This window comes from Epinephelus moara, chromosome 13, assembly GCF_006386435.1.
Source record: "Epinephelus moara isolate mb chromosome 13, YSFRI_EMoa_1.0, whole genome shotgun sequence".
Classification (NCBI taxonomy): domain Eukaryota; kingdom Metazoa; phylum Chordata; class Actinopteri; order Perciformes; family Serranidae; genus Epinephelus; species Epinephelus moara.
Genome location: NC_065518.1, coordinates 33,853,381 through 33,878,612, shown reverse-complemented (window position 1 = coordinate 33,878,612; position 25,232 = coordinate 33,853,381). Strand labels below are relative to the sequence as shown.

The 25,232-nt window shown below is 40.3% G+C and overlaps 1 protein-coding gene across 1 annotated transcript in view; it reads left to right on the top strand.

The window, feature by feature from the left end:
- myo15b (myosin XVB) overlaps positions 1–25,232 on the top strand; it is a 70,002-nt gene that overhangs the window by 11,322 nt on the left and 33,448 nt on the right. The window contains exons 19-36 of the mRNA XM_050060834.1: positions 684–729; positions 828–952; positions 2,548–2,662; positions 2,752–2,927; positions 7,737–7,830; positions 14,995–15,057; positions 15,172–15,229; positions 15,331–15,455; positions 16,866–16,961; positions 17,062–17,297; positions 19,378–19,547; positions 19,665–19,737; positions 19,850–20,032; positions 20,186–20,295; positions 22,140–22,207; positions 22,447–22,519; positions 24,624–24,656; positions 24,759–24,848. Of these exons, the coding sequence (XP_049916791.1) occupies positions 684–729; positions 828–952; positions 2,548–2,662; positions 2,752–2,927; positions 7,737–7,830; positions 14,995–15,057; positions 15,172–15,229; positions 15,331–15,455; positions 16,866–16,961; positions 17,062–17,297; positions 19,378–19,547; positions 19,665–19,737; positions 19,850–20,032; positions 20,186–20,295; positions 22,140–22,207; positions 22,447–22,519; positions 24,624–24,656; positions 24,759–24,848 (1,934 nt within the window). The remainder of the gene's footprint in view (positions 1–683; positions 730–827; positions 953–2,547; positions 2,663–2,751; positions 2,928–7,736; positions 7,831–14,994; positions 15,058–15,171; positions 15,230–15,330; positions 15,456–16,865; positions 16,962–17,061; positions 17,298–19,377; positions 19,548–19,664; positions 19,738–19,849; positions 20,033–20,185; positions 20,296–22,139; positions 22,208–22,446; positions 22,520–24,623; positions 24,657–24,758; positions 24,849–25,232) is intronic.

The window sequence follows — 25,232 nt, the reverse complement described above, 5'->3', positions numbered from 1 at the left end:
CCAACCAGTCTACCTGCCCAATATCATTTCTCACATTCCCCACAATTTGGTGTATTTATCAAAGTTTATCAAATAACAACAAAGACTAAAGTCAACAGTCATGAAAACTGACCCTGTTTTATCCTCCATGCTCCTAATCTTGAAGCAAACTGAGTTGGAGTTTGGAGAATCGCCCACATCCTCCAACGCCACCCAAATAAACTCTTGTTGCCAGGATAATTGTAATGCTCACTTGCCCTTCAGCTTATAAACGTAGTCTTTACCCACCACCATTTTCTCCCAAGTACCTGGTTGGTACTGGACATGTGCAACTCTCAACAGAGATGAGAGGAAAGTGAGAAATGCTCATCCTTAGCTCCTTCCGTCATCTGCTCAGAAAAAAAACAGTGTTTCATTCTGTTTTACCACTTGCCTGATCTTACTGGTCCGACCTTTCCTTTCACTGGCCCCAGACAATTGGGCATCATACCGGACTGAATGGCTCAAATCAGGACATTTCGTGGACACATGTCAATCACACATTCTGGTTAAAACTTGTTCCAGATGCCTGAAATTTGCAGTGCGTCTTGTTAGTGTTCTTTAAATATTAAATTTCACCTCTATTTCTTTACATGCATATAGGTCGGAGGTTAATCATGTGCCATGGTGAATAACGTAATAATGTTATTTCTTTTAACTCGTAGATGCAAAACTACTTTTATTCGTTGTCTGAAGCCAAACTACGTCAAGGTAACAACAAATACTTTATACTGATGCTAACTTACTGGTAAACATTAGCAGATAATATGTGATATTGTATCTCACCTGTCATCTTTGTCATCTGTCAGCTTCCTGGGATCTTTGATGTAGACTATGTGTCGGCCCAGCTAAGGCATGCTGGGATGATGGAGACCATCCACATCAGGAAAGAGGGTTTCCCTGTACGGATACAGTACTCTTACTTCATGGAAAGGTGCTGCAAACATACATCCCACGGCAGTACTATAATGTTTTTTATGCTTATGCTTCTTAAGGTAATGCCAGCGTCTCATTTTTACTTCCCTTGTCTTCTTTTCATCATCTTGCTTTTTCTTGTACCTGCTGCTTCTTATCAGTGGTTAAATAGTTGAAGGATGGTCAGTACTGAGCTGTTGCACTGCAGTTACTTGATCCAAAAACAAATGTAAACACGAAATTAGTTCAAATTCATTCAAACACACATAACTTATTGCCCCCCATCTGTCAGTGGTCAGAGTGTCTTACCCTTCAGTATAGTCTACATGGTTTCCCTGAGTGTTGTCATACAGCTGCACCATGTTTCATGACATTGTGTTGCCTCTTGAAATTTTATATCATGGCTCCAGTTTTTTCATAAATACATTTTTAATGTATATTCTATAGCATTTGCTTAACTGGGGAATATTCGGGGTAATCATTTACAAGGAAACAGCAAATAATATAACAGAGCCACTGAGAAAATAAGGTGTCTATCAGTATTCATGCTGATGTTTAGAGCTGGTTTGGATTGGAGAGTGTGCCCCACAGTTAACTAGTTATTTTATACCCTCCTCCTTAAAGGAACACTTCACCCCCTAAATCATCATTTGTATATCAGTTTCTCACCCTGTGTTACATTGAATTTGTGAAGAAAAAAATGCCTCCATGGTGAACCAAAAATCCATAAGCAGAGAAAATTCTTGATAAATTGAAGTCACAGGGGTCCATATTAAACAATAGGAAAAGTATGTCAAAACATACGTTTACAAACAATCTAACACAAAGTATCATATATCCAGTCCTATGCTCAGTACTTCCCAAACACATGCATTTTAGCTAAAACTTAAGGATTTAAAACTGAACTTAAAGTGGAACTTATTTATGCTCCCTTCAAAGCCAGACTCCATTGACAAAAATGGTAATTTTACTTTGCTAAACACGAGAGCTGTTAGACTACTGCTGCCTCGATCAGTTAGTTTGTTTGTGTTGTTGTATGACTTTGGTGTTTTAAAGGGTTTATTCGGATTCACCAAGGTCAAACAATAACACGAGTCTGGTTTTGAAGGAGGCATAGATTCGTTTTACTTTCAACTTGGTTCCCCATCAGAAAGGGCTGTCTGTTTGGGAAATGCTGAGCATACAACTGCATAAATGAGACTTGGATGATACTGCTCGAGTTGTGTGAGAGTTTGTACACCGATGTTTTGATATAGTTTTGCTGATGTTAAATGTGGACCCCTGTGACTTGTATTCATAAAATTTTTCTCAAAGTTTTTGGTTCTTTGTTCAAGATAAAGGCCTCTGAGAAAAACAATGTTTTCTTCATGAATTCAGCTTAACCGGGCTGAGTATTTGATACACAAATGGTCATTTGGGGGGGCGCAGTATTCCTTTAATGTTCCTTCCAAAACCAGAAGTGTGACTTTGTACAGGGAGACACTCTGTTGGAAGTGTTAATAAGTTTAGAAGGTGTGTCATGTACCAAGAAATCATGCATTGTTTACGTCATCTGATTTTGGATTTAGAAGCTTCTGAGCAAAGCTTGAAGGTAGCATGTGTTGTGTTTAAAAGATACGGGGTGCTGCTGAGCCAGCGGTTGCCCGAGGTGTCAGACAGAGAGCAGTCAGTGGTTCTGCTGGACATGGTTGGTGCAGAGGAGGGACAGTACCAGCTGGGACTCACCAAGGTGCCAAAATGCCCACTCATGACACTGATGAGAATTTTTACCGTACATATCAACTTGTTTAAATATAAGTGTGTGTGTATCCGTGTTAGCTGTTCCTCAAGGAGCTTCTGTACCAGCAGCTGGAGGAGAAGTGGAGCAGCACCCAGACCTGGGCTGCCATCACCATCCAGAGGAACATCAGAGGCTTCCTCTGCAGGAGGAACTTCAGGTTCTTCAAACAGAAAGCCATCATCATCCAGAGCCACATCAGAGGACACCAGGCCAGGTACTAAAGGAGGAAAACCTGAGAGGAGACTTTTTCTTTTTATTTTATACACCTCTGTAATGATAAAACAACATAATAAAATACAGGAAATACTGCTTTAAAGGAGCTGGAATTAAAATTATTGTGATAATAATGTAATTACTATTTTTCTAAGTTAAAGGAAACAATCACATCCACAATAAAATGCATTCAATTTCCCAAAGGATACATACTTACTGCAAGAAAGAGCAGTTTGATTTTTTTTTTCAAGGACTAAAAAATGAGAAGGAAATAAAGACAGAGGAAGGAAAGGAAGGACAGAAAGTTTAAAAGGAAGAATGAGCAAGGCTTTTGATTACTACTACTAATACTAATAATAATAATAGTAATAATAATTATAATAGACTTTATTTATATAGCACCTTATTTACAAGAAATGCAGCACAACGTGCTTCACAATAAGGCCATTATAAGCACTGAGTGCTTAACATGAAAATAGACATGAACACAAAACAATTAGGCAAATAAAACAAACGAGGCAATTCAATATAAAAGTACATTTAAAAACAGTTTAAAACAAGGATTAACTGATTCAAAACCATGAAATAAATCATAAAAAAGTCATAAAATCATAGACTTGTTAAACCATACATTATAAAATCAAGTAAGATACATTTTAAAAGAGCTGCAGCAGTGTGAAGTGTAAAAAGAAAGAGTTTCTTAACAATATTAGGAAAGTCAGAGCGAGTTAAAGGCTAAAAAATATGTAGTGAGCTGGCTTCCCTGATATCTATAGGTAGCGTGTTCCATAGCTTTGGGGAGTAATTTCCAAAGGCTGCATACCCAATCTCCTTGTGGCTCTTGCTGGAAAGCTCCAATAAACCAGCAGCAGATGATCACAGTGTTCTTGGAGACAAACATTTAACAGTGGAGTTAGTAATGTAGCATGGTCCTAGCCCATTTAGGGCTTTGTATACAAGGATCAATTCCAAATGTAACAGGAAGCCAGTGCAGAGCAGCTCAGACTGGCTTGATGTGCTCTCTCCTCCTGGTTCAGGTTCATAGCCAAGCTGCAGAGTTTTGAATGAGCTGAAGTCTCTCAGTGGTGTATTTCAGGAGGCCAGTAAAGAATGCACTGCAGTAGTAGAGGCAGCTTAAAATAAAAGCATGAATCAATTTCTCTGCATCTTCTTTTCTTTAGAAATGGTCGTACCTTAGCTATGTTTCTGAGGTGGAAAAGTGATGTTTTTGTCACATTGTTAATGTGGGACTTGAAGCTTAGATCTGAATCTAGGGTCACACTAGGACTCGTCACCTCAGATTTAATCCGGGGAGTTAAATTCCCCATTTGTCAGAGTTTCTGAAAAGATAACATGTGGAGATTTTTAACAAACACCTGCAGTATTTTATATGCCTATCTTGAAAATAATATAAACCCTTATTACTAAAGTAACCCAAAGTGCTTTTTGTAAGAAATAAAAAAAAAAGCATTAAGAAAAGTTAAAAAACAAACACAAGACGACACATTTAAATAAGATTTACAGCCCAGTGTATTTTGGCATTTTTATGATGTTTCATAAGTCATATCTGTTCGCCTATATTTTTGACAAATGACCTGACTTTGTTAAAAAAAAACAAAAAAAAACGGTGTAGCGGTGCGACTCCTCAGCACAGCAGCAGTCAGACAGTGTTTCGTCAATTCACAACCAACAGCTGCAGCAGGAAGAGACCGTAAAGAGGAGAACGTGTGAAAGAAAGAGTCATGTGTTGTGCTAATTGTTATCTCATTAGTCTTCTGATAAACAGTAAACATGCCATATTGCTTTTAACCAGTACTGTACTGCTGCAATCTGGTTGCTATGGTTATGGATTAACACTACATATGACTATTAACCACACCCCAATTCTCTGTTTAAGAAAGAATGTTAACTGTTAAACAGGAAGCAAAACTGGCTGGAGGGGGGATTTAAGAAAAAACAAGCAAACATCAAGATGAAGCCAAACTGAATAAAAAGCTGCTTTAACTTCTCACCTTGCTGCATCTCACCTCGGTGAAAATATATGACATATGTCCTGCTTCTAAGCCCCTGAGGAGCCTCCAGCAAACCCCGCTGACCCAGGCTGTGTTCTGCTCCTCCGCTAGAAGAACCAGAGGGAGGGCGGGACCCCTGGGCGTGGGGTTGTGGATTTTGTCATCGTTTTTCCTGGGGTTTCATACCCCTAACCTCCGGACAGGTGGACTTGTCCCTCTGGACCATCCATTCTAGCATTAACCAACTGACAGCAACATTTTTTTAATCAACATTTTGAAGTGAACATAAACAACTTTACAGCTAACTTAGCTACAATAGCTTTGTCTCTCTTTTTTTTTTTTTAGCTACACTAGCTAATGCTGGCAGCCAGAAACGAACAACTATGATTCACTGTCTGTTTAAGTTGAAGTTACTATATTCTGTTATGATCGGGAAGTTGATATGCAGACGCTAGCTAACACTACGATAGCTAGCTAATTGAAATATTGACTACTCCCACTACTGTGAAGTGATTGGCTGAATTAAAAACTGATACGTTTTTGACAGACAGGGGATTGTGGGCCTCTGATGGGCCACAAAAAAAAAAAGGATACTCCACCCTCTCAAGCTCATGTATGCGCATGTCTAAAATGGGGGCTCTCCAGCATGGGGATGATATTGTCAGATTCACATAAGCTATTTGTGGATGTGGATCACAAATGGTGGCAGTGTCACATGATGTCACATGGTTGCTGCCTGCAAGTCACATATAACTTGACGAGTTCTACAGGGTTCTTGCATGATCATGCATGGTTTGCAACTGGGACTTTTTTTTTTTTGGGTCACTGAAACTCAAATTTGGACATTCTTTTCCTTTCACTCATCATTACGAAGTAAGTGTTGATACCATAGTGTAATGGCTGTAGAATAATGACAACATCGTCATTTAGATTGGTTCCCTACACATCTCCCTTTCACCAAGCAATTCAGTTTACCACTGTTGGAGAAATTGAAGGCTCCATTATGGCACACATGAAGTGCGTCATCTTTTGCACAACCAAAGCAGGGAGAGGACAGCACTTTTTTTCCCCAGTAGCTATCAGTACCTATCCCCACTTACCAAAGAGTATCAATGTAAGTTTTTCCAGTTGCTGTCACCAGTGGTGGACACGGTTGACGGTGGAACAACCAAAGTAATTGTGGAAAACAAAATGCAGTGTGTCCTGTGTTGTTGGTAGTTGCTGGGCTCTGAGGAAAACAGAAAGTGATTTTTCTTCGCGACAGCGGCTCCAACAATAATACCACTTGGAAATGCTTGTCCTTTTCCACTTGAACAGGGAAATGCTCTCATGTTGCAAATGGTTCTTGCATGTTCCAAATATGGTGAAATGTGTCCCAGATATGTGGTGTATAGAAACTGTACGCTGCTTCTTCATGTTTGGTTTGGACTCTGGGGACAGTAAGCAGACCTGTCCCAGATGATCTGAGTGGTCTGGATGGCTCAGAACACAGCAGATTAGAAATGTATTTTGGCCCTCATTAATTCAGTGCTTCAAATACTGGAAGGAGTTTTTTTAATCAAGTCTTTGACACACAGGGAACCAGTGCAAAGATCACATCGGCCCAGGTATCTGACAGATGTAAACCACGTCCTTTGAGTGTTGCTTTGTTTTAAGATGATAGGCTCATTTTATTTTTGTCTTAAAGGGATAATTCAACCCAAACATCAAAACTACATATTTCCCTCTTACCAGTAATGCTTTTTATCAGTATTGATTGTTTTGGTGTACAAGCTGCCGAATGTTGGAGATATCGGCCATAGAGATGTCTGCCTTCTTGACTTGTGAAACTCAATGTGCCGAAAAAACAAGCAAACAAAAAAAAACACTTGAAAAACTCACCAGTAATGTCTCTTTCCAGAACTCATGCCCTGGATACTCTACTAAACTAGATCTTCCAACTGCGCAGAAGGAAGTGTGCATCTACTCATGGACAAGAGTCTCGTGCTCATGACATTGTGAGATGTCCACATCTAGTTCCATTACATTGACATCTCTACAGCCAATATGTCCAACACTCTGCAACTCACACCAAAACAATCTAGACTGATAAATAGGACTACAGGTAAGAGGAAAAATATGTATTTTTGATTTTGAGGTGAACTGTCCCTTTAAAGTGGATGTTAAAATGTAAGGCTAAGTCCATTATAACTGGAGTACAAGCTGAAGAGCATCTGAAGGAATGGAAAATTCCAATAAAGCACCATTCCTCAAAACTTAACTCAAGTATAATTCCTCAGTAACTCTACTATGTTGCCTCCAAGCCAACATTTGTGTGTGGGGCCCATGTGAATAGTAAATAGGCTGAAAAATTGGCCCTATATGGGATTGTCCACAGGTTCCATATTGGCTCCATGCCAACTGCCCACATGAATGGGATTTCCCAAGTTGGCCTCAGATAAGATGTCCATTTTGGGCCTATACCCACTTGGTACCCAAGTAACCCTAGTGCAACCCATGTGGGGCCCGTTTGGGCAAACCCACCCATGTGGGCAATGGGCATGGGGCCATTGGGCCAATATGAAACCTGTGGACAATCCTATATAGGGACAATTTTTCAATCTATTTACTACCCACATGGGCCCCACATACAAATGTTGGCTCTGGATGCTACACAGTCTCTACGTGTTGTCATACCCAGTTAACTCACATGAAAAAAGGGAGTAAGGTTTCACTTGCAGGCCGAAATGAGGTCAGACATTTATATACTTACATGAAGCACTATGTGTTTGTGTGTTGCTGCCCTCTGTCTTTGCTAGGAAGTACTACAAGCGTCTGAGGCAGTCCTTCACTCAGTTCTGGGCGGTGATGATGATAACCAGGGACACCATCAAGAGACGCCACTGGAGGAAGGTAGATATGAGAGAGGGAGAGAGAGAGAGAGAGAGATCCCCACTGCAGAGTCATTGGCTGTGTTTCTTGGCAACCTTCTGTTTGCTCACTTTGTTGTGCTATAAATCTCTGCTCGTAATGCCTCTTACACAACACCAGCAGCTTAACACTACACCATGAGAGCATGTAATAGGAGAAATGTGTCCACGCTCTCTCAGTGATAACGCCCTGACAGCCATGTTTGGGGTCAAAGTGTAGGTTTTTTTTTTTTTACTAGGATTTCTTTCTTTTTCATTTCCTCTCAAATGACTCTAGCCGTTGTGTGAATGGTCTTTATACACAATTCCGATTATTGGCACTTTTACCCTTTTATGTAGAGTGCTATTAGTTTCTTCAGCCAAATTGTATTTAAAAAATATATTTTACCTTGTTACAGTATCTCTAGTTGTATCTACCAACCCAACATAATGGATGTGACTGAATTTGTGGTGCTCGAAACATTAAAAACATGGTATTTTAAGTAATCAAAATTTTATTTACATAAAGAATGAATCAAGTGACAATGTGTAATGTGAAAGAAACCCCTTGTAGCGACAAACTCAAAAACTCGCCTGAACACATCAAGGGCGTTTTTTTTAATTTTTTTATTGCAATTAATTTTCACTTCAATATATTTTTTAAGTACTGTCACATAAACTGTGATGTGTTTTTTTTTTTTTTTAAACAAACTTAATTTTCTGAGCTTTCATACCGCTAATAAATGCATCAACCAATCACGTTGCCCCAGGGGTGTAAGGTAATTACGACAGGCCCCAGTGCACACTTTTATGACGTGCCCAATAGTGCACACTATTGTGCACATATCATGCACAGCGTGTTCATCTTGTCACGTAATCAGAGACTTGACATTGGATAACATTAACATACATATTAGCCAGCAATCATCATTGCATATCTGTACATCACATAAAATACCAAAGAAAATGAGAAAACATTCATGTAATTTAACAATTTTAATAGTTTATCATAGTTTATTTGAAATAATCATATGATTTTGTTATAGGTGCTCTTGACTTTCTTACAAAAAAGAAAGAGATACCATGATATAGATGGCTTTGCCTTTTTCAAGTGCATATATAGCATATGGCACTATTTTTAATTTAATGAAAGTTCTTCTTTGGAAACAGGCATATTTCCAAGGTGGCAATCATTCATAAGGACCTATTCCCCACCCAACACATTGTTGAATGGCCCACTCCCTCTGTGGGCCCCCTCACCTCATGAGCCCCAGTGCAACTGCACTACCTGCACTATCTATATTTATGCCCCTACATTGCCCCTATACTTATGAGGACTACAAAACAATAACACAGAGGCTCGTAGTCTGAACCAAGACGACAAGACAAACTTTGTTATTCCTTTCAATTTTCATATAGCTGCTTGTGAATCTATTTGCATCAAAACCTTTTATTGAACACTGTCACAAATATGCATTGCTGCCTGTATGAATAGTTTTGATTCAAAATATTTACATGGTAGTATTTTGCATTTTTGTGTAGTTTATTTGTAACATCTACACCTGTTAGGATAACTATGTTATCGATTTATGCGGTGTTCCTGCAGCTTTGCTAAGCTTGTCTATTCGAAAGAGGCACTACTTGGTTTTGTTTTTGTTGGCCAAATTTTGTATTAAGTCTCAAACTGAGTCATTTTGGGCTACTCTTATTATGGATATATGATTTTACATATACTCTCTTGTATATATTAACAGGTTTTAATTTTTTATTAATAAAATGTTCAATTTTTTTTTCATATTCCATTTTCAATGTCTGAATATTCTTGAGAATTAAATTGTTATTTGAAAGGATGTACTTCAGAGTCCTGCATGGGTCTAATTTTCAAGATTTGCTCCCAAACTGGAACTGTGACGTGCAGTACCACAGCTGGCCATCATCTGCACATACAACAAATTATTTCAGCAACCCAACTTGACCTGCCAATGCAAGATCTGTGACCCGCCCCAAAACAACAAATCCTATAATAACGACATGCTGTTCAAATAATTCAGTTGGGCAGCACGTTTAAAGTGATCATTTGAGACATTTCATACATGTGGAACTAAGATATTATAGTTAAAAATTAAAGTAATTTAGGACAGACAATTTAAATTAATATTTTTTGCTTATTCTCATAATACTGCGCAGCACATCTCCACAGATAGCGTGCCTGTTAGTAACGTACTTGATTGAAGCGGCTCTCATATTCCAGCTGGTGCAGAAGGCAGAACCAACACACAAAGTCAGCAGTCAGGGGATTGAAATAACAAGACATTAAATTAAATGATTATTATTTTCATTTTATTTTGATATATTTATCAACCAAAACAAGCAATCCAAGCTGAATGTCCTTTTTTACACCCAGAACTCAACAAGAAAATTAAAGCTAAATATTACCCATGAATCAAGTTTTTGGTAGGTCACCTGACATGACATTGTGCACATTATGCATTATTATACATTATGCTATTATAGTATCATCATATCAGTGGAATTAAATGGTTTAAACTGACAACAATATCATTTATCACAATTATTTCTAGGATAATTCATCTTCTAACCAAAGTAGTTATTGTGAAGTCCTAATTACACCCCTGTTGTGTAAAAGCCTTAACTCTGCAGTTAAACTCAATGGAGCATTGCAGTCTCTTTGACATTCAGCACTGTCCTTCCCACCAGCAGCAGGCAGCTGTTTTGAATATAAAACCCACAGTACACAACTTGCTCAGCACCAAACATCAGACAAACACAGTTGGAGATGAGCTGGGGGACATAGTGAAGTACTTAGCAGCTAATGACACAAGGGCCGGTTGCACAAAGCATGTTAAGATAAGATTTTCCTTAATTTTTTTTAAGTCTTCTCCTTAAGGTTTCCTTAAAATTTTTACCTAAGGATATAAGTTTTTCTCCTCATCTTGGTCTTATACTTAAGGAATTACTTAAAGTTTGTTTAACGGTTGCACAAAGAACCTTAGTAAACAAAGTAAGGACAAATTTATAAAGCACCTCTGACTCCATCTTAACGACAACATGGTTGAATTTACGGAGATAAATGAGAAAAATTAAGGAATCCTAAGAAGAGTGTTCCATGACTGGGAGAACCTGGTGGACACGCTTAATGTTGAGCAACTGATTTTGCACTTTAAATATTACCAGAAGTCAGTTATGATTGAGACCGTCTGGGGCTGAATCACTCACCTTTCCAAAGCTGTGCTCTACCAGCCCTGTTACAATGAATGACTGCTCTGCGGTTTTATGCAACCGAATTTTTCCAGTCAGTTATTGGCGAGGTATTTCATGTAAGCCCTAAGTGTCATACTTAAGGAGCAAACTTAAGGTGCTTTGTGCAGATATTTTTCTCAAGAGTTGGTAGAGACCAAAACAGAGCTATGAGGAGTGTCAGTGTTGGATTTACTACTTAGCACTTTACATATCATTCATTCATTCATCTTCTAACCGCTTCATCCTCTTGAGGGTCGCGGGGGGGCGGAGCCTATCCCAGCTGACATCGGGCGAGAGGCAGGGTACACCCTGGACAGGTCGCCAGACTATCGCAGGGCTGACACATAGAGACAAACAACCATTCACGCTCACATTCACACCTACGGACAATTTAGAGTTATCAATTAACCTAGTCCCCAATCTGCATGTCTTTGGACTGTGGGAGGAAGCCGGAGTGCCCGGAGAGAACCCACGCTGACACGGGGAGAACATGCAAACTCCGCACAGAAGGGCTCCCACACCCGGGATCGAACCGGCAACCCTCTTGCTGTGAGGCGACAGTGCTAACCACCACACCACCGTGCCGCCCACTTTACATATCAGTGTTGTTATTTTTTCTTTATTTGGATTGTCTTTAATTTAAGGGAGATTTCCAACTAAATTACCAAGGGAACTCAAGGTCAGGACTTTTCCCTAAAGTATTTTCATCTGGATGCATTTGTGTGAGGGTAAAAAAACACAAGTGAAAAATGAAAGAAGAGTAAATGTATGACTGATGACTGTTGTGCTCCTGTATAATCTACTGGGCGTGTGTTTATTGTCATACATAATTCAGCACTGGCAATAATTTCCTTTAAAAAACCTCATCCCTTTCCTTTAACTAGCCTTCTTATCTTGCATTAATCATGTCACTTGGACACACACACACACACACACACACACACACACACACACGCACACACACCCTCAGCCACACTCCTGTCTTGGACTTCAACCCCTCTGAGTGAAATTTGAAGCAGCGCTGCATCTCTCCTTCCGCCTTCTGAAACCTGTCTATCTGACTTCCAGCTCCACAGCTCTAACAGGTAGGCTGCCTTTCTTTTTACCCTCTTCATCAGAGCAGATGCAGAAATGTCTTCAGCTTTAAAGTTCATTTTATCTAAAAAAAATAGTTAGTGCCAAGAATACAGTGTAAGATAGGACTGTTTGTCTGTATCAGGTTTCTAAACAGTTGAGAGACACTTCTTCTTTCAGCCAGGGCTTCCTGTGTTTCATCTCTGTTTTCTTTTCTTGCCTCAGCTGTAAACTAAACTGACAATTTTGTTCTTCTTGGTACTCCTTCTGCTTCGGCTGTATCATAGTATAAATCTATTTGGTGTTATTGTTTTATGAGGCTTGGACTATGAACAGTGGAGCTGCCAGGCTCCTGCTGACAGGCTGTCTATGTCAGCTTGTTTAGCCTTGTTGGACTCATCATAAGCTGTACCTTAGAATAGTAAGTGTAAGTCAAAAAACAAGATTTGGACTTTGACGGATAGATTTAGGGCTAAAGACAACACCAGTTAGTTTGCGTCATCTATCTCAGGTTTAATATAAATGATGCAGTTTGACTGTTTACATATTTATAGTAGAACTGATTCTGAGACTTGTATCGCGTCTGTGAGCTGAATTATCATTTTAGTCTAATTCCACTGACTGTCTATGGATGTATGCTCTTATTTTTATTTTAAGCTTTAGAGGCCTTTTCCCCGACCATAGAGAGGAACTGATACGTAGCCGTTAATTCTTAGGAAGCTTCCTGTATGATTATGTGTTTGTAATCACCGGGGAACTGGAGACAGTGTTCAGTTGGTTCTCATTCCCAGGGCGTCATATACAGCATCTTGGTCAGTGCCCCTTAGCTTCTGATACTGATGCACAAGGCACCCTTAAATGTCTGTAAGAGATGCAGCAGGCTTTCAACTAACTCCCACACAGTAGAAATTGTGTGAATGTCTGAGAAAGGTGGGAGGTCAGGGTGGTGAACAGGTCAAACAAACACAAGACTTTCACCTTTTTTTCTAAACCTAATCAAGTAGTTTTACTGCCTAAACCTAAAGTGGTTTTGGTGGTGAAACCTACATTTTCTGTGAAAAAGGAAGTTTATATTGAAAGACACAGTATCATGTTACGAGTGGAACTTGATGCACTGTCCCCGGGCATCCAAAACTGAGACTAGAGGGTACCTAGAACATAATAGTTTGAGGCAAAGGGCCACTGACCAAGCTAGCAAATTTGACAAATTGGGGGTAAGAACGCATTGATATAACAGACAGGCAATATGAATATGTAGAGCAATTTTACATAAATATTTACTTGGGTTAAATGAATCATTAAAGGGCCACATGTCTGTGGCTTTAGAGGAGCTTTAAAAGTCTGAGAAATAACCCTGATGATGTCATAGTGATGATATCAGGGTTGAGTCCCCAAACTTTATGTGCAATACTAAATCTCTGCAGTACCCTGGAAAGAATTTAGTTGCTCATTAGACTTTTCATATCAGATGAAAAGTCAGGGGATCACCAGAGTCAGAGGATTCATCCTTCAGCCTCTTACATGCGTTATCTGTTTTCAAAATACACTTGTGTACAGTTTGCTTATAGGCTCTTTCAAAAATAAATGCACTACATTGGTATAACACTGTTAATTGACATTTTTTAAGAGAAAAGAGAGATGGCTTCACAATCTTATGGGAAGTGAACACTGGCCTCCCGGGTGAAAATCCATGGTTGTTGGTATGTATTAGTTTAGCGCTTTGGGCACCACAAGCTGAATGCCATCTAGTTCCATTATATTAGAAAGAAGGCAGACATCTCTACAGCTGATATCTCCAAAACTCAGCAACTCACACCAAAACAATCTAGACGGATAAATAGCACGACAGGTAAGAGGAAGAAAATGTATTTTTGACTCAGGGAATGAACTGTTCCTTTAAATGTACTGAGTAAAAACATCTAGCCTCAGATACTATCGTAAAACAAATCGTTTTATAACACAACTCATTACTTCCAGGAAACAACAGTAATAAAACAAACAAAAGATATTGAACAAAAATATATAGCATATAGGCCTGTGAAGCCAATACTCAGAATTTATTGAGAAATGATTAATCTAATAAAATAGAGTCAGGAGTCAGGTTGTAGTGAGCCAGTGAGCCGGAGGGTACGTTTTGATCGGTTATGATTTGTGACGTACTTGTTTGGTTTGGAAGGGTCAGTCACTGTAAATCCTCCCATGTGGAGGTAGGGCAGGGTTGGGCTGCTTGTGTTATTTGAGTTGATTTAAGTGTGACTGTTGAAGTAAGGCTGTGATAAAGGAGGAGTATTTGTTGAATGAATACATGCGCACGCCCATGTTTAATCTGACCTGCAAACTTCACGTTTGCAGTTCAGATTAACAGCACAATAAATGACTGGTCATGGAATACAAATAAATAGTTGGAAGGACAGAGGTGCATGGGAGGGTTTTGATCATAATCATAAGTGAGTGACGCTGCCCTGCTGTATTGAGGTGACTCCTCTCTGTAGGCTGTAAACCTCCTGATAAAAAATAAACTTTCTGGACTCTTGGAACTGTGTGTCCTGTTGTATGAGGCGGGGCAACAGGGCTGTGGGTGTTCCAGGAGTATATAACAGACCGTGTATCTAAGAATAGGTCTGACTGAACACACTGCTCAGGCAGAGATGAGGAGTGTTGAGTGTGTTTAATGAACGTGGATAATATGAGGATTACAGTGAATCAGTAACAAGCTGCAGGTGAAAATCAAGTGCTAATAAGACTGAAAGATTATGAGATCAAATAATGCAGGTCACAGTGTGACAAGCAGAATGATTGACTAACTGGCGGCATATGTGTGTGTCAATTTCAGGAATTTCACGAGAAGAACAAAGTGAAGGCAGTGACAAAGACTAAGTCTGTCTCTCCAGCAATGGTAAGGGAATAACATCTAATCCTGTACCATAGAAAATCGAGAAATCAGCCCCAGATGAGCCAACCGTCTGGTTTCTCCAGTGGTGATGTTTGTTTCATGTTGTTTTCCTATCAGGATGTGGGGATGTTGGAGATCCCTGCTGAACTGTCAGCCAGACTCCGCAGTGCAGCAGGTCAGCTTAATTTAAGTCTGCGCACATGCCACTCTGCTGCCATTGTGTTTGCCAAATGTGTTTTGCCAGTTTGTGATTGTTGCTCCGTCTCTGTCCACCAGGGCAGCAGCATGGGTCAGGGGTCACAGAGGTGGCACCTCCACAGGTGAAGGCAGAACACAAGCTCACCCTGCCTCAGGATATCGACAGATACCCATTCTCTCGCTATGCCAAGTCCATCTTAAAGGTGAGCAAGGTTGGGCGCACACATGCACATATTTATAGTCCAGTCCTGGTTTATTACACTGTATATCCTGTTGTACCTCACACTTCATATGGCTGCCCACACACTACAAAAACATGTCCAATTTTACAATCCAGACTTTTTAAAAAACTGACCTCGTGGTCCGCAGTTGGGCATGTTGTCTTGTTAAAGTGGAAATAGACAGGTTTTTTGCATATCTGATTATGAAGTAAATATTGATTGCACAGTGTGATTGCTATAGAGTAATGACACCGTCAGAGTTTAGATTGGTTCCCTATAAGCCTCGCTTTCACATGTAATCCTGCCACTTGGGTACAATGTCTTGGAAAAATGTAGGCTCCATTTATGGCACAAAGGAAGTGCGTCAGACATTGCGCAACTAAAACAGGGAGAGGATAGCGCTTTTGTTTTCACTGGTAGCAGTCAGTTAAGAAGTTGTCTGTTTCCACTGTAAATGAAGTTGAACTAGATCAGAACACAGACACCAAAGACATAAATGTGACCTCGGTCAACCCGTGGTCCAGAAGCCTCATGCTAGTACAATATGTAAGCATGTCACTTCAATGAATGTAAGGAGGCAGATAGCCTTTCATAAATGAGATAATGGTATGGAAAGATGTCTGCACTTAACTTACACACCTGTCTCAGGTGAAGTTCTAAAGGAAGCAAAGGAAATTACCAACTGCAAAAGAGGTGGGCTGATGAAAAACACCTTTGCTTAAAGCAACAGAATTTTTCCATCAAATGATTATGTAGCTGCTCTTAAACCAGCATTACTGATCTGGCCACTTAAGGGCAGTACAACAAGCTATAAACACAACACTGACATATCATTACCTTTTTGTCAACTATATCAACTATATGTTAACAGAAAATCAACTGCAAAACCCATCAGCTATCAGTCTGACGATGATGAGCGTCTAGGGGCAATGACCAATATTTTGGGAATTTGGCAATAAAAAATTTCAGGATGGCAAAGGCATGACACTACTCTGCCTCACTGGCTTACCCTGACAATTTCACCTTAACCCTAATCAATCTCAGTCCTCATGCCTCACCTAACTGACCCAGTCGATAAAGCCCAAGCTCTAGCCAATCAGAGTGATAGTTGGACGGGTAATGCCTTTGACATCCTTGGGTAAAATGTGGTGTAGCCAGCGGATATATGGGCCAGGACTTACCCTTCTGTCCGCAGGTCATTTTGGGAAGAGTCTAGTTGCAGTCTCGCAGACAACCGATTTCACTAGACAACACATCCACTTCACTGTGTGACAGCACCTTGAAAAGGTGCATTATTCTCTACAATACTCGTAGACATCTAACAGAGCTGAATGGATGAAGGAAGATGGATTTCCTGTCTTTGTGAGTTTCCTCATGTTGTGTCGTCCTCAGGACACATGGTGCCAGCCTCAGGAATACCCCCTCCAGAGATCCCTCACCCCTCTGGAGCCTGAAGATGCCAGAACTGCCCTAGAGATTTACAAATTGGTATATATGGGAGCGATTAGATTAGATTCTTCAATCAGTTGCATTCCATCACTTTTATTTTCATCTGTACGTTTATGATTTTCAATTATTTTCTCCTCAGATCATGCGGTTTACAGGTGAGTCAGACCTCAGCGGCTGGCAGGAGCAGATGCTGGGTAACTACATAGTGGAGAGGGGTCAGAGCCGCCCGGCTTTGAGGGACGAGATCCTTGCCCAGCTGGTTTATCACACATGGGGCCTGCAGGAGGAGCAGCACAGTCTGAGGGGCTGGCTCCTGCTGGCCTGCTGCCTCAGTGCATTCACCCCCTCACCAACACTGGACAAACCCCTACTCAAGTAGGTGATATGCTTTGGTTAGTCTGCTTATACCAACAGGAGTAGATGGAGGATATACTGTGCACCTGTATAGACTAACCTAAATCATAATGGTTTGAAGTCAATCTGTAGTACATTACAAATGCAAAACTAAAAACGCAATACATAATGCAGAAAAAAAATAGACAATGCACAGTAAGAATACAAAATATATACATAAAGGTTACCCAAATGCCTGTCTAAACAAGTACGTCATTAGCAGCCTTTTAAAGAAATCACAGAATCAGCAGACTGTAAGGCTGTGGGCAGAACACAGAAGCACCACAGGTCTTAAGGCGGGGGCGTTAGACGGACAGCAAATTTAGCATATTTCACCAAAGAGAGTGAGCTGATGAATAAGGGTGAAATAGTTCAGCCACATAAGTGGAAAGTTCTATGGTTTTGCTTTTTGCAAAAGCTCTGACAGACCCACTGTACATGACCTGCCCAGCACCAAGCAACAGACGGACAAAGCGAGTAACTTGCTCATGAACACTGTGGAGCATTTAGCAGCTAAACAGCCAGATATTTTTCTCAGGAGTTGATGGAGACCCAAAACATTTGAAGGAGAGAAAATATTTGACTTTGTCAGGTTGCCAGAAATATGGCACCAGTGATTGCTAATATTGCTCCATATCTGATTTGTAAACAGGCAGTGGGTTTGCTTGTTGTGGTCCTAAAGTGATGAAAGACAAATTGATGCAGCTTTGAATACCCAGGTAAAAGAAAAGGTGTACTGAAGTACACTTAATTTAAGTATACTTAGTATACTTTCATGTGTACAGTACATGAATAATGTACTAAAAGTGTGCTAATAATGTACCTAATATACTAATGATATATCATTGTTGTTAATGACAGACTGAAATACAATTAAGCAAACTTGACTGTACTGTTTTGAGACATTATTAGAGGGATATTTAGGAATTTTGGAAATACGGTTGTATAAGGTGTTTATTGATGGTCAGTGTATTACCTACAGTACATGTCAGATGGCACGCCTACAGTTTAGAGAAGCAGGCAGGAGTACTGCCTAGTACCTAGTTTAAGTGTACACTACACTGAGAGTCAGACAGCCCATTCTGACAGGGAAGCCACTGACAGCCTGAGTTCCCCATCTAAGCTCTCATCAAAGTCGCCAGACTCCAAGGGAACTGCTGATCTACCACTGCCTCAATCACATGGTTAGTTTGTGTTATTGTGTGACATTAGTAAATCTGACCTTACCCTTTCGAGCGGCAAAGTCATACAATAACACAAACAAAATAATGTTTGAGGCAGCGGTAGACCCATAACTCCCATATTCAGCCATGTTAAGTGCTATTTTTCTCGATGGAGTAGTTTGAAATCACTGTCTGACATTAAAGGGATAGTGCACCCAAAAATGAAAATTCAGCCATTATCTACTCACCCTTATGCCGAGGGAGGCTCAGGTGAAGTTTCAGAGTCCTCACATCCCTTGCAGAGATCCAAGGGGAGAGGAGGTAGCAGCACAACTCCACCTAATGGAGGCTGGGCGCCCCAGATTAAAACGTCCAAAAAAACACATAATTGAAACAACAGAATATTTCCATACTGCTCGTCCGTAGTGATCCAAGTGTCCTGAAGCCCCGACATAAAAAGTTGTTTGGAAAAACGTCATTTAAACTCTGTTTTTAGCCTCGTTGTAGCCTGTAGCTCTGACTGCCTCTCTGTGGACCTCGCTCACATGTGTGCGATGTTGGTACATCTCAAAAAACAGCATACTTTCAGTACATTGCTAATAAGTATATTAAGTTTACTTAGATAAAGTATAGTTAATTGTACTTTTTTAAACCTGGGTTTAATCTCCTCCATGGTTAGTCCCACTCGTGCACTGGGTTTTTACAAAAAAAATGGTAAACACAGTGTGGAAATCGCGGATGTGCAAGGGTGGGCTTGTGCACATACACTGCCACAAGAAAGCCTATAGTGTGATTTCCTTTTTCTTTTCTTTATTTTTTTTACTACATTCTGCCTTAAAACCACTTTAAAACCACTTTATCTGTCTGACGTGACTCAGTCTCCAGTGCTTCCTGTGCAGGTATGTGTCTGACCAAGGTCCAGGGGAATACCGCTCACTGTGCCAACATAAACTGCTGACATCTCTGCAGCTCCCAGCGCCCACTGCCCGCATCTACCCCCCCACCCAGCTGGAGTGGACCAGCAACCAGAGAAAGGGCACCATGCTGCTGGACGTACACACATTCAACGGTGAGACTGACTGACTCTTTAGAAACACAGCAACAAACTGAGTGAATCTTGTGATTGGCAACACCAGCAGTGTAAAAATATCTGCTGTTATTGATTAATTTCTTACTTTTTTTTCAGATGAGAAGCTGACAACTGAAGTGGAGTCATGGACCACAGGAGAGCAGCTGGCCTCATGGCTTCTTCATTTCAGGTACTTCTGAACATGCATATATTTACCTCCATTTCCTTGTTAATGTCTCTACATGTCCATCCTTACACATGTGGTGGTTTTCACTCCTCTCCTGTGCGCTGCTATGTCATAGAGGTGTGTCAGAGGCTGTGCAGGGCTGGTCGGTGTCTCTCCTGACCGATGACGGCTGGTCAGATCTGGCTGGCTCGGACTTTGTTATGGATCTTCTGGCTGGAGCTGAAGCTGAAGTGCTGCCACCACCAGGGACCCCCTCCTCTACAAACTCTGACTACCTGTTCGGCAGCCAGGGAGACAGGTAGAGCACGGAACAAGAGGCTGCTTTTAGGGGCCAATCCAGGATTGGTTTAAAGAATTTGTTTACACAATGAGCACATTTGTGCCTCTCTCTCTCTCTCTCTCTCTCTCTCTCTCTCTCTCTCTCTCTCTCTCTCTCACTCTCTCTCTCCAGGATGCCATTTACAGATCTGGATGACTTCATTCCACCAGCACCTCCCATGCAAGCTCCTGGGCTGCCTCCTTTTGAGGGAAACCCCTGGGGAAAAGCTTATCCACAGGAAGGTGGGTGTGAAACGTTAAGGCATCAGTGTGCTTCAGATAAAATGCTTACTGGATCATCAAACAGAGTCTGTTCTTCTGCCTTTAGAGGTGTTCAGATAACATAGTACAAACTAGGTGTTTGAATCATATTGAACCCCATAGATTCTATTGCTCTGCTGGGATCTCTCTGGTGTTTGTCACCAATGGCAAATGATGAATCAGATGTGTCCCACACATGCCTGAAGTCAGCACTGATCCCCTGATCTCTTCCTACACACATCCTTATCTTCCAAACTAACAGACTATTAACAGCAAAACTCTCACCTCTTTCATTCTCCAACAAGCTGCTCTCTTGGTCTATCAGTGACTCTGGATTTACTTTCACTCAATTGTGTTGCAAGTGACTGTGCACACACCGCTGACCTTCAGGATCATGTAACTGCGAATGTTTTGAACTCAGGCACAAATGTAATCAAGTGACTTTGCATTGTCCAAGCTCAAGGCTCAATTACTAACTGGGCAAAGCAGACAACTGCACCAACAGGTCCTACACGAGGGATTCTTAACTTGCTTTTCCCAGGGGCCACTTTTGCAAAATGACAAGAGGTCAGGGGCCAGTTAATAAACCAACGTAATAATATTTGTTAATATATATTATAAATTAATTGCAACCTTTCAACGTTTTGATGTTTGCTGTCCCCGCTCATCTTTGCCAAACCAAAAATCCAGTCGCAGCCACCCAGCACAGCTCAGGTGCACACTGGGGCTTTTCTAGGATTCCAAGACATTTGGGGATTAGCCCGGACCTCTGTCGGGGGTCTGGGGGATCCTCCACTGGCACTTTTTTTTTTATAACCAGGCTCTATTTTTTTCAGTGCACTCTGGAACATTATTTACATTCAAATTACAAAAAAATTCGAGTGTGAATTTATTTTCATTGTCAATTAGAGAACTGTGCGTGGGCCACCAGGCACCCTATTATGGGTCAGATTTGGCATGCAGGTCCTAAGTTGAGTATTACTGTCCTGGACCCTCAGAGTGACCTGAAGGCCACAGGCTTACAATGTGTTTGCTTTATGGTAATTTGATGTATTGTAAATGTGTTTGACAATATATACCACTAGATTAAAAAACAACTCAAATGACAAAGGTTTTTTACTGGGGTCATTATAATTTAATCCTGAGGCTCAGTCTAACATTGTTCCCGACCAGCCGTTCAGCAATTCAAACAGGTCTGGTATTGTGCACATTGTTGGCTTTTTCAGCTGGCTGAACAGTCTGAATTATGGAATTACAAATGAGTATATTATCTTAGCTACATAGCTAGCTTCCTAGCTACATCCATGAAAAATGGCATCAGAGAAATGGCAAGTGTAAATGAGGTCGTCACAGCTGCAAATAGAAGTCCAGTTTGTACTCATCTGAGGAAAATATCTGGCTTCTTAGCTGCTCATCCACAATGAACACTAGCTAGGTACCTGTGTGCCATTTAGTGCTGGACAGGTACAATAGAGTTCTGTGTGTTAATCAGAGTGTGCTTGCTGAGAGCAGCTGCCTGATACAATGATGAGTGTCAGAAATTGGTCAACATGAACATGATGTCAGGCTGAATCAATAAACTGAAAATGACTATTCAGACTGATCATTATGCTAATGTATCAAAAACTAATTTAATACCTTTTCATTGTGAAGTTTATAGTGTGTTCATGCAGTGCATATTTTCAATATAATATGTCTATTTAATTTGTACACACAGTAGTATGTTTTATTTTTTTGTCACAGGACCCTGAGGAGCAGTTCTGATCATGCCCAGCTACAGCCTTACATACTACATGTTCTCATCTCTCTTCTCCACCTGTTTGCAGGCCGTGGTCGACAGATCGATGCATATGTTGATGACTTGTTTGACCCTGTACTGGACCAAGGACCTCCGGTCAGTGATGTCATCAGATATATTTTATTATTTACACCGTAACCTTAAGAAATGTCAAGGCTATATTTGTCTGTCCATGTAAAGTGTTAAAGTTTTATACCACAGGACAGATTGAGCATGCTCATTGCTCTCTGCTGGATTGTGTATCTCTGGTTGTATCCTATTACTGCGTGTGTCACTGGGTTGTGTTTCTTGCTGTCTGTGTGTGTCTGTGTGCGTGTGTGTGTGTGTGTGTGTAGGACATGGAAAGAGTAGCCATGCTAAACAGCAGGATGAAAGGAGGAGGAGGGATTGGACCCATGTATGGAACTGGTAGGACAACTAGATTTCCACAATACAGTCCACACCATGTAGATTAAAATCACTTAGGTCCTGATCACACAGAAAGTGTTTTGCAGTTTGCACTGCCTTTTCTTTTTGTTTGTTTACATTTAATGCCACTAGTAGAAAAACGCTTGCTGCACCTTTTTATCATTGCTAGGCAACCACCCCATCACCTCTTTACCCTAATCTTCCCATGTCATTAATCTACTTTTATCTACTTCTTTATTTATTTTATTTATTTCACAGTAATTAGTGGCTACTTGAGGGTACTTGTTCTAGCTCTGGTTAAGGGTGAGAGGCTGTCAACAAATAGTTTGTTGGGCACAGGGGAACAGAAATCTGTGTGGGTACATTACACCCTAAAAAGAGGGTGGATTATGGGGAGTACTGCCAGGTGGTCCAGGAGCCTCGCCTTGATGATGACCGTTTCCAGGCTTATTTTAAGATGACTGTCTATCGTCGGGCCTAGCATAACAAAAAATGAATACTAACTGCAGGGAGTCCATTAGTCCTGCTGAGCGACTGAGCAGTTTCGCCTCCATTGTTTGACAACTGTAAACTTGTTGTCATGACCACCACAGCAAAAAGCTTCATGTTTGTTAAAAAAAGCTGCCTCCAGCTGCAAAAACGCTTCCTGTGTGATCGGTGCCTTAGTGTACTGTACAATGCATTATAAAACATTCATAAACAGCCATTCTTTAATCTGAAACAGTCTATATCAAAATAAAATAAAATAAAAAACCTTGACTTGCATTATATTTAAGAAATAAACTACATTACAGCTGTTGGTACAGTTGTAGAGGTATAACTGTTTTGTCAGTAAGGGCTCAGAATTTTGAGTAAGTGAGGTCGATGGAAGTCTAAATTGTGTCCCATTTGTGAGCATATGATGGGAATCTGAGCACAGAAAAAAAAAACGTTTTCAAGCACATCAATTATTGTGTGAGAAATCAGGAAAAGCAAATTTATTTATGTAATACATTTCATGCAACCATGTGGCCCAAAGTGTTTCACATAGCAACACTGAAACAACATAACATTAAAAATAAATAAATACAATTTCAAAGAGTAAAAATGACACTAACATATTAAAAATCAATCTATAAAATAAAATAAGATAAAACCTAGAGATGAAAATAAGGTAAAAAGCAGTGATTAAAACTTAAAAACTAAGGCCATAACATCACTCCATATTAAAAGTTATGCATATTCCCACTTTCAGACCAGACAGACATACAATGGGTGTTGTGTATACAGAATAGACAGAAGTAGCAGTAGTAAAACAGGGTGTCTAGCATTAGTTTACACAAAAAAGGCACCAGAAGCCATTAACAAGTCTTCAGTTTAATTTACAAAAGTCTTACATATCCTCTCCTGCCTGATGTGGGCAGTTATGTTGGTTATACAACATTTTGATGTATGTCTGTCAGGACGTGTTTAAACTAAAAGACAAACTGTTGTAACAGTAGATTGCTCAGAGGAGCAGGGGGGAGTTTCAGCCAGAGCCATCAGGCCTGTAGCAAACACTATCACTACTGCTAGCTACAGTAGCCTGGAAGCTCATTGCCTTATATTGGGTAAGTGCTGATTTTAACAAAACAGACCTAAATGAACTTAAAAACTTAGAACTTTAATCCATCCACTTTGCAAGGTCGCATTGATTTAATTATCTATATACTTTTGGGAAGTACTACAAATGTAGTATGATAATGAATAATTCTAGGCCATATTGTTCCTACTGGTTTTTATAATACTTTCATACTTTGGTCAGTATGATTTTGGAACAGGTATGACATTCTGTTCATTCTATGTGGTATTAAACAGCTCTTAAAACATCATAAATTCAATTTGGGGAACCCTGCAGAAACCTTACCTTAATAAATGCCAATTTAGAAAACCAGTTGCACAGTTTACAACCAAGAACCACAAATTAGCATTGCTACAAAGTATTAGGATTAGTAATAACATTAAGAAGTGTAAAGTAACAGTAAAGTAAGTAAGTAACCTTCTTTTACTTTTTTTTATCTCATTTTTGAATGAAGTAATTCAGTCTCTGTAAATTGTAGTAACAACTGATCATTCTGTTTTTCAGGTATGCCCATGACAATGCCAAGCTATCCTATGGGTGAGTGAGGAAGTTTGTGTCACAAGGAATAAAACTTTTTGTGTCGGCAGAAAAAGAGAATATTGTTCAGTGTCTAATCTTTACTCCATTGCCTCTGCTCAGGAATGCCAGTAAACCCTGCAATGCCCAGCTTTGGTGCAACTCCCATGATGCCAACCATGCCAGCCATGCCAACCATGCCAACAATGCCAGGTATTCCAAGGCTGTAGCTCGAAATATTGGCCGTTGCCCCCAGAGCCTTTATCGTCTCCACACCTATAACTGATGGGTTCTGAGATTGCAGCAAAAATAAATTCAAAACGCTTCATTGCTGAGGTTGAGAACAAAACAAGACACCGTAGTTACTGAATTCATCCACAACTGAAACTAAAAGTGAATTACTTGAAGTTGCAGATTGTAGAATCTTTTTCTTCAACAGCGCCCTCTTTGGCTGCAACCTGCTGTTGAGCAACTTTGCCGCTCACGTAACTGAATTTGAAGCTGTGATTAGATGTTTCTTGCTGAAATACACTTTGGGAGTCTTGTACAACTGATTTTTTTTTTTAATTTATCTCTATCAAAGAACAGGATATTTTC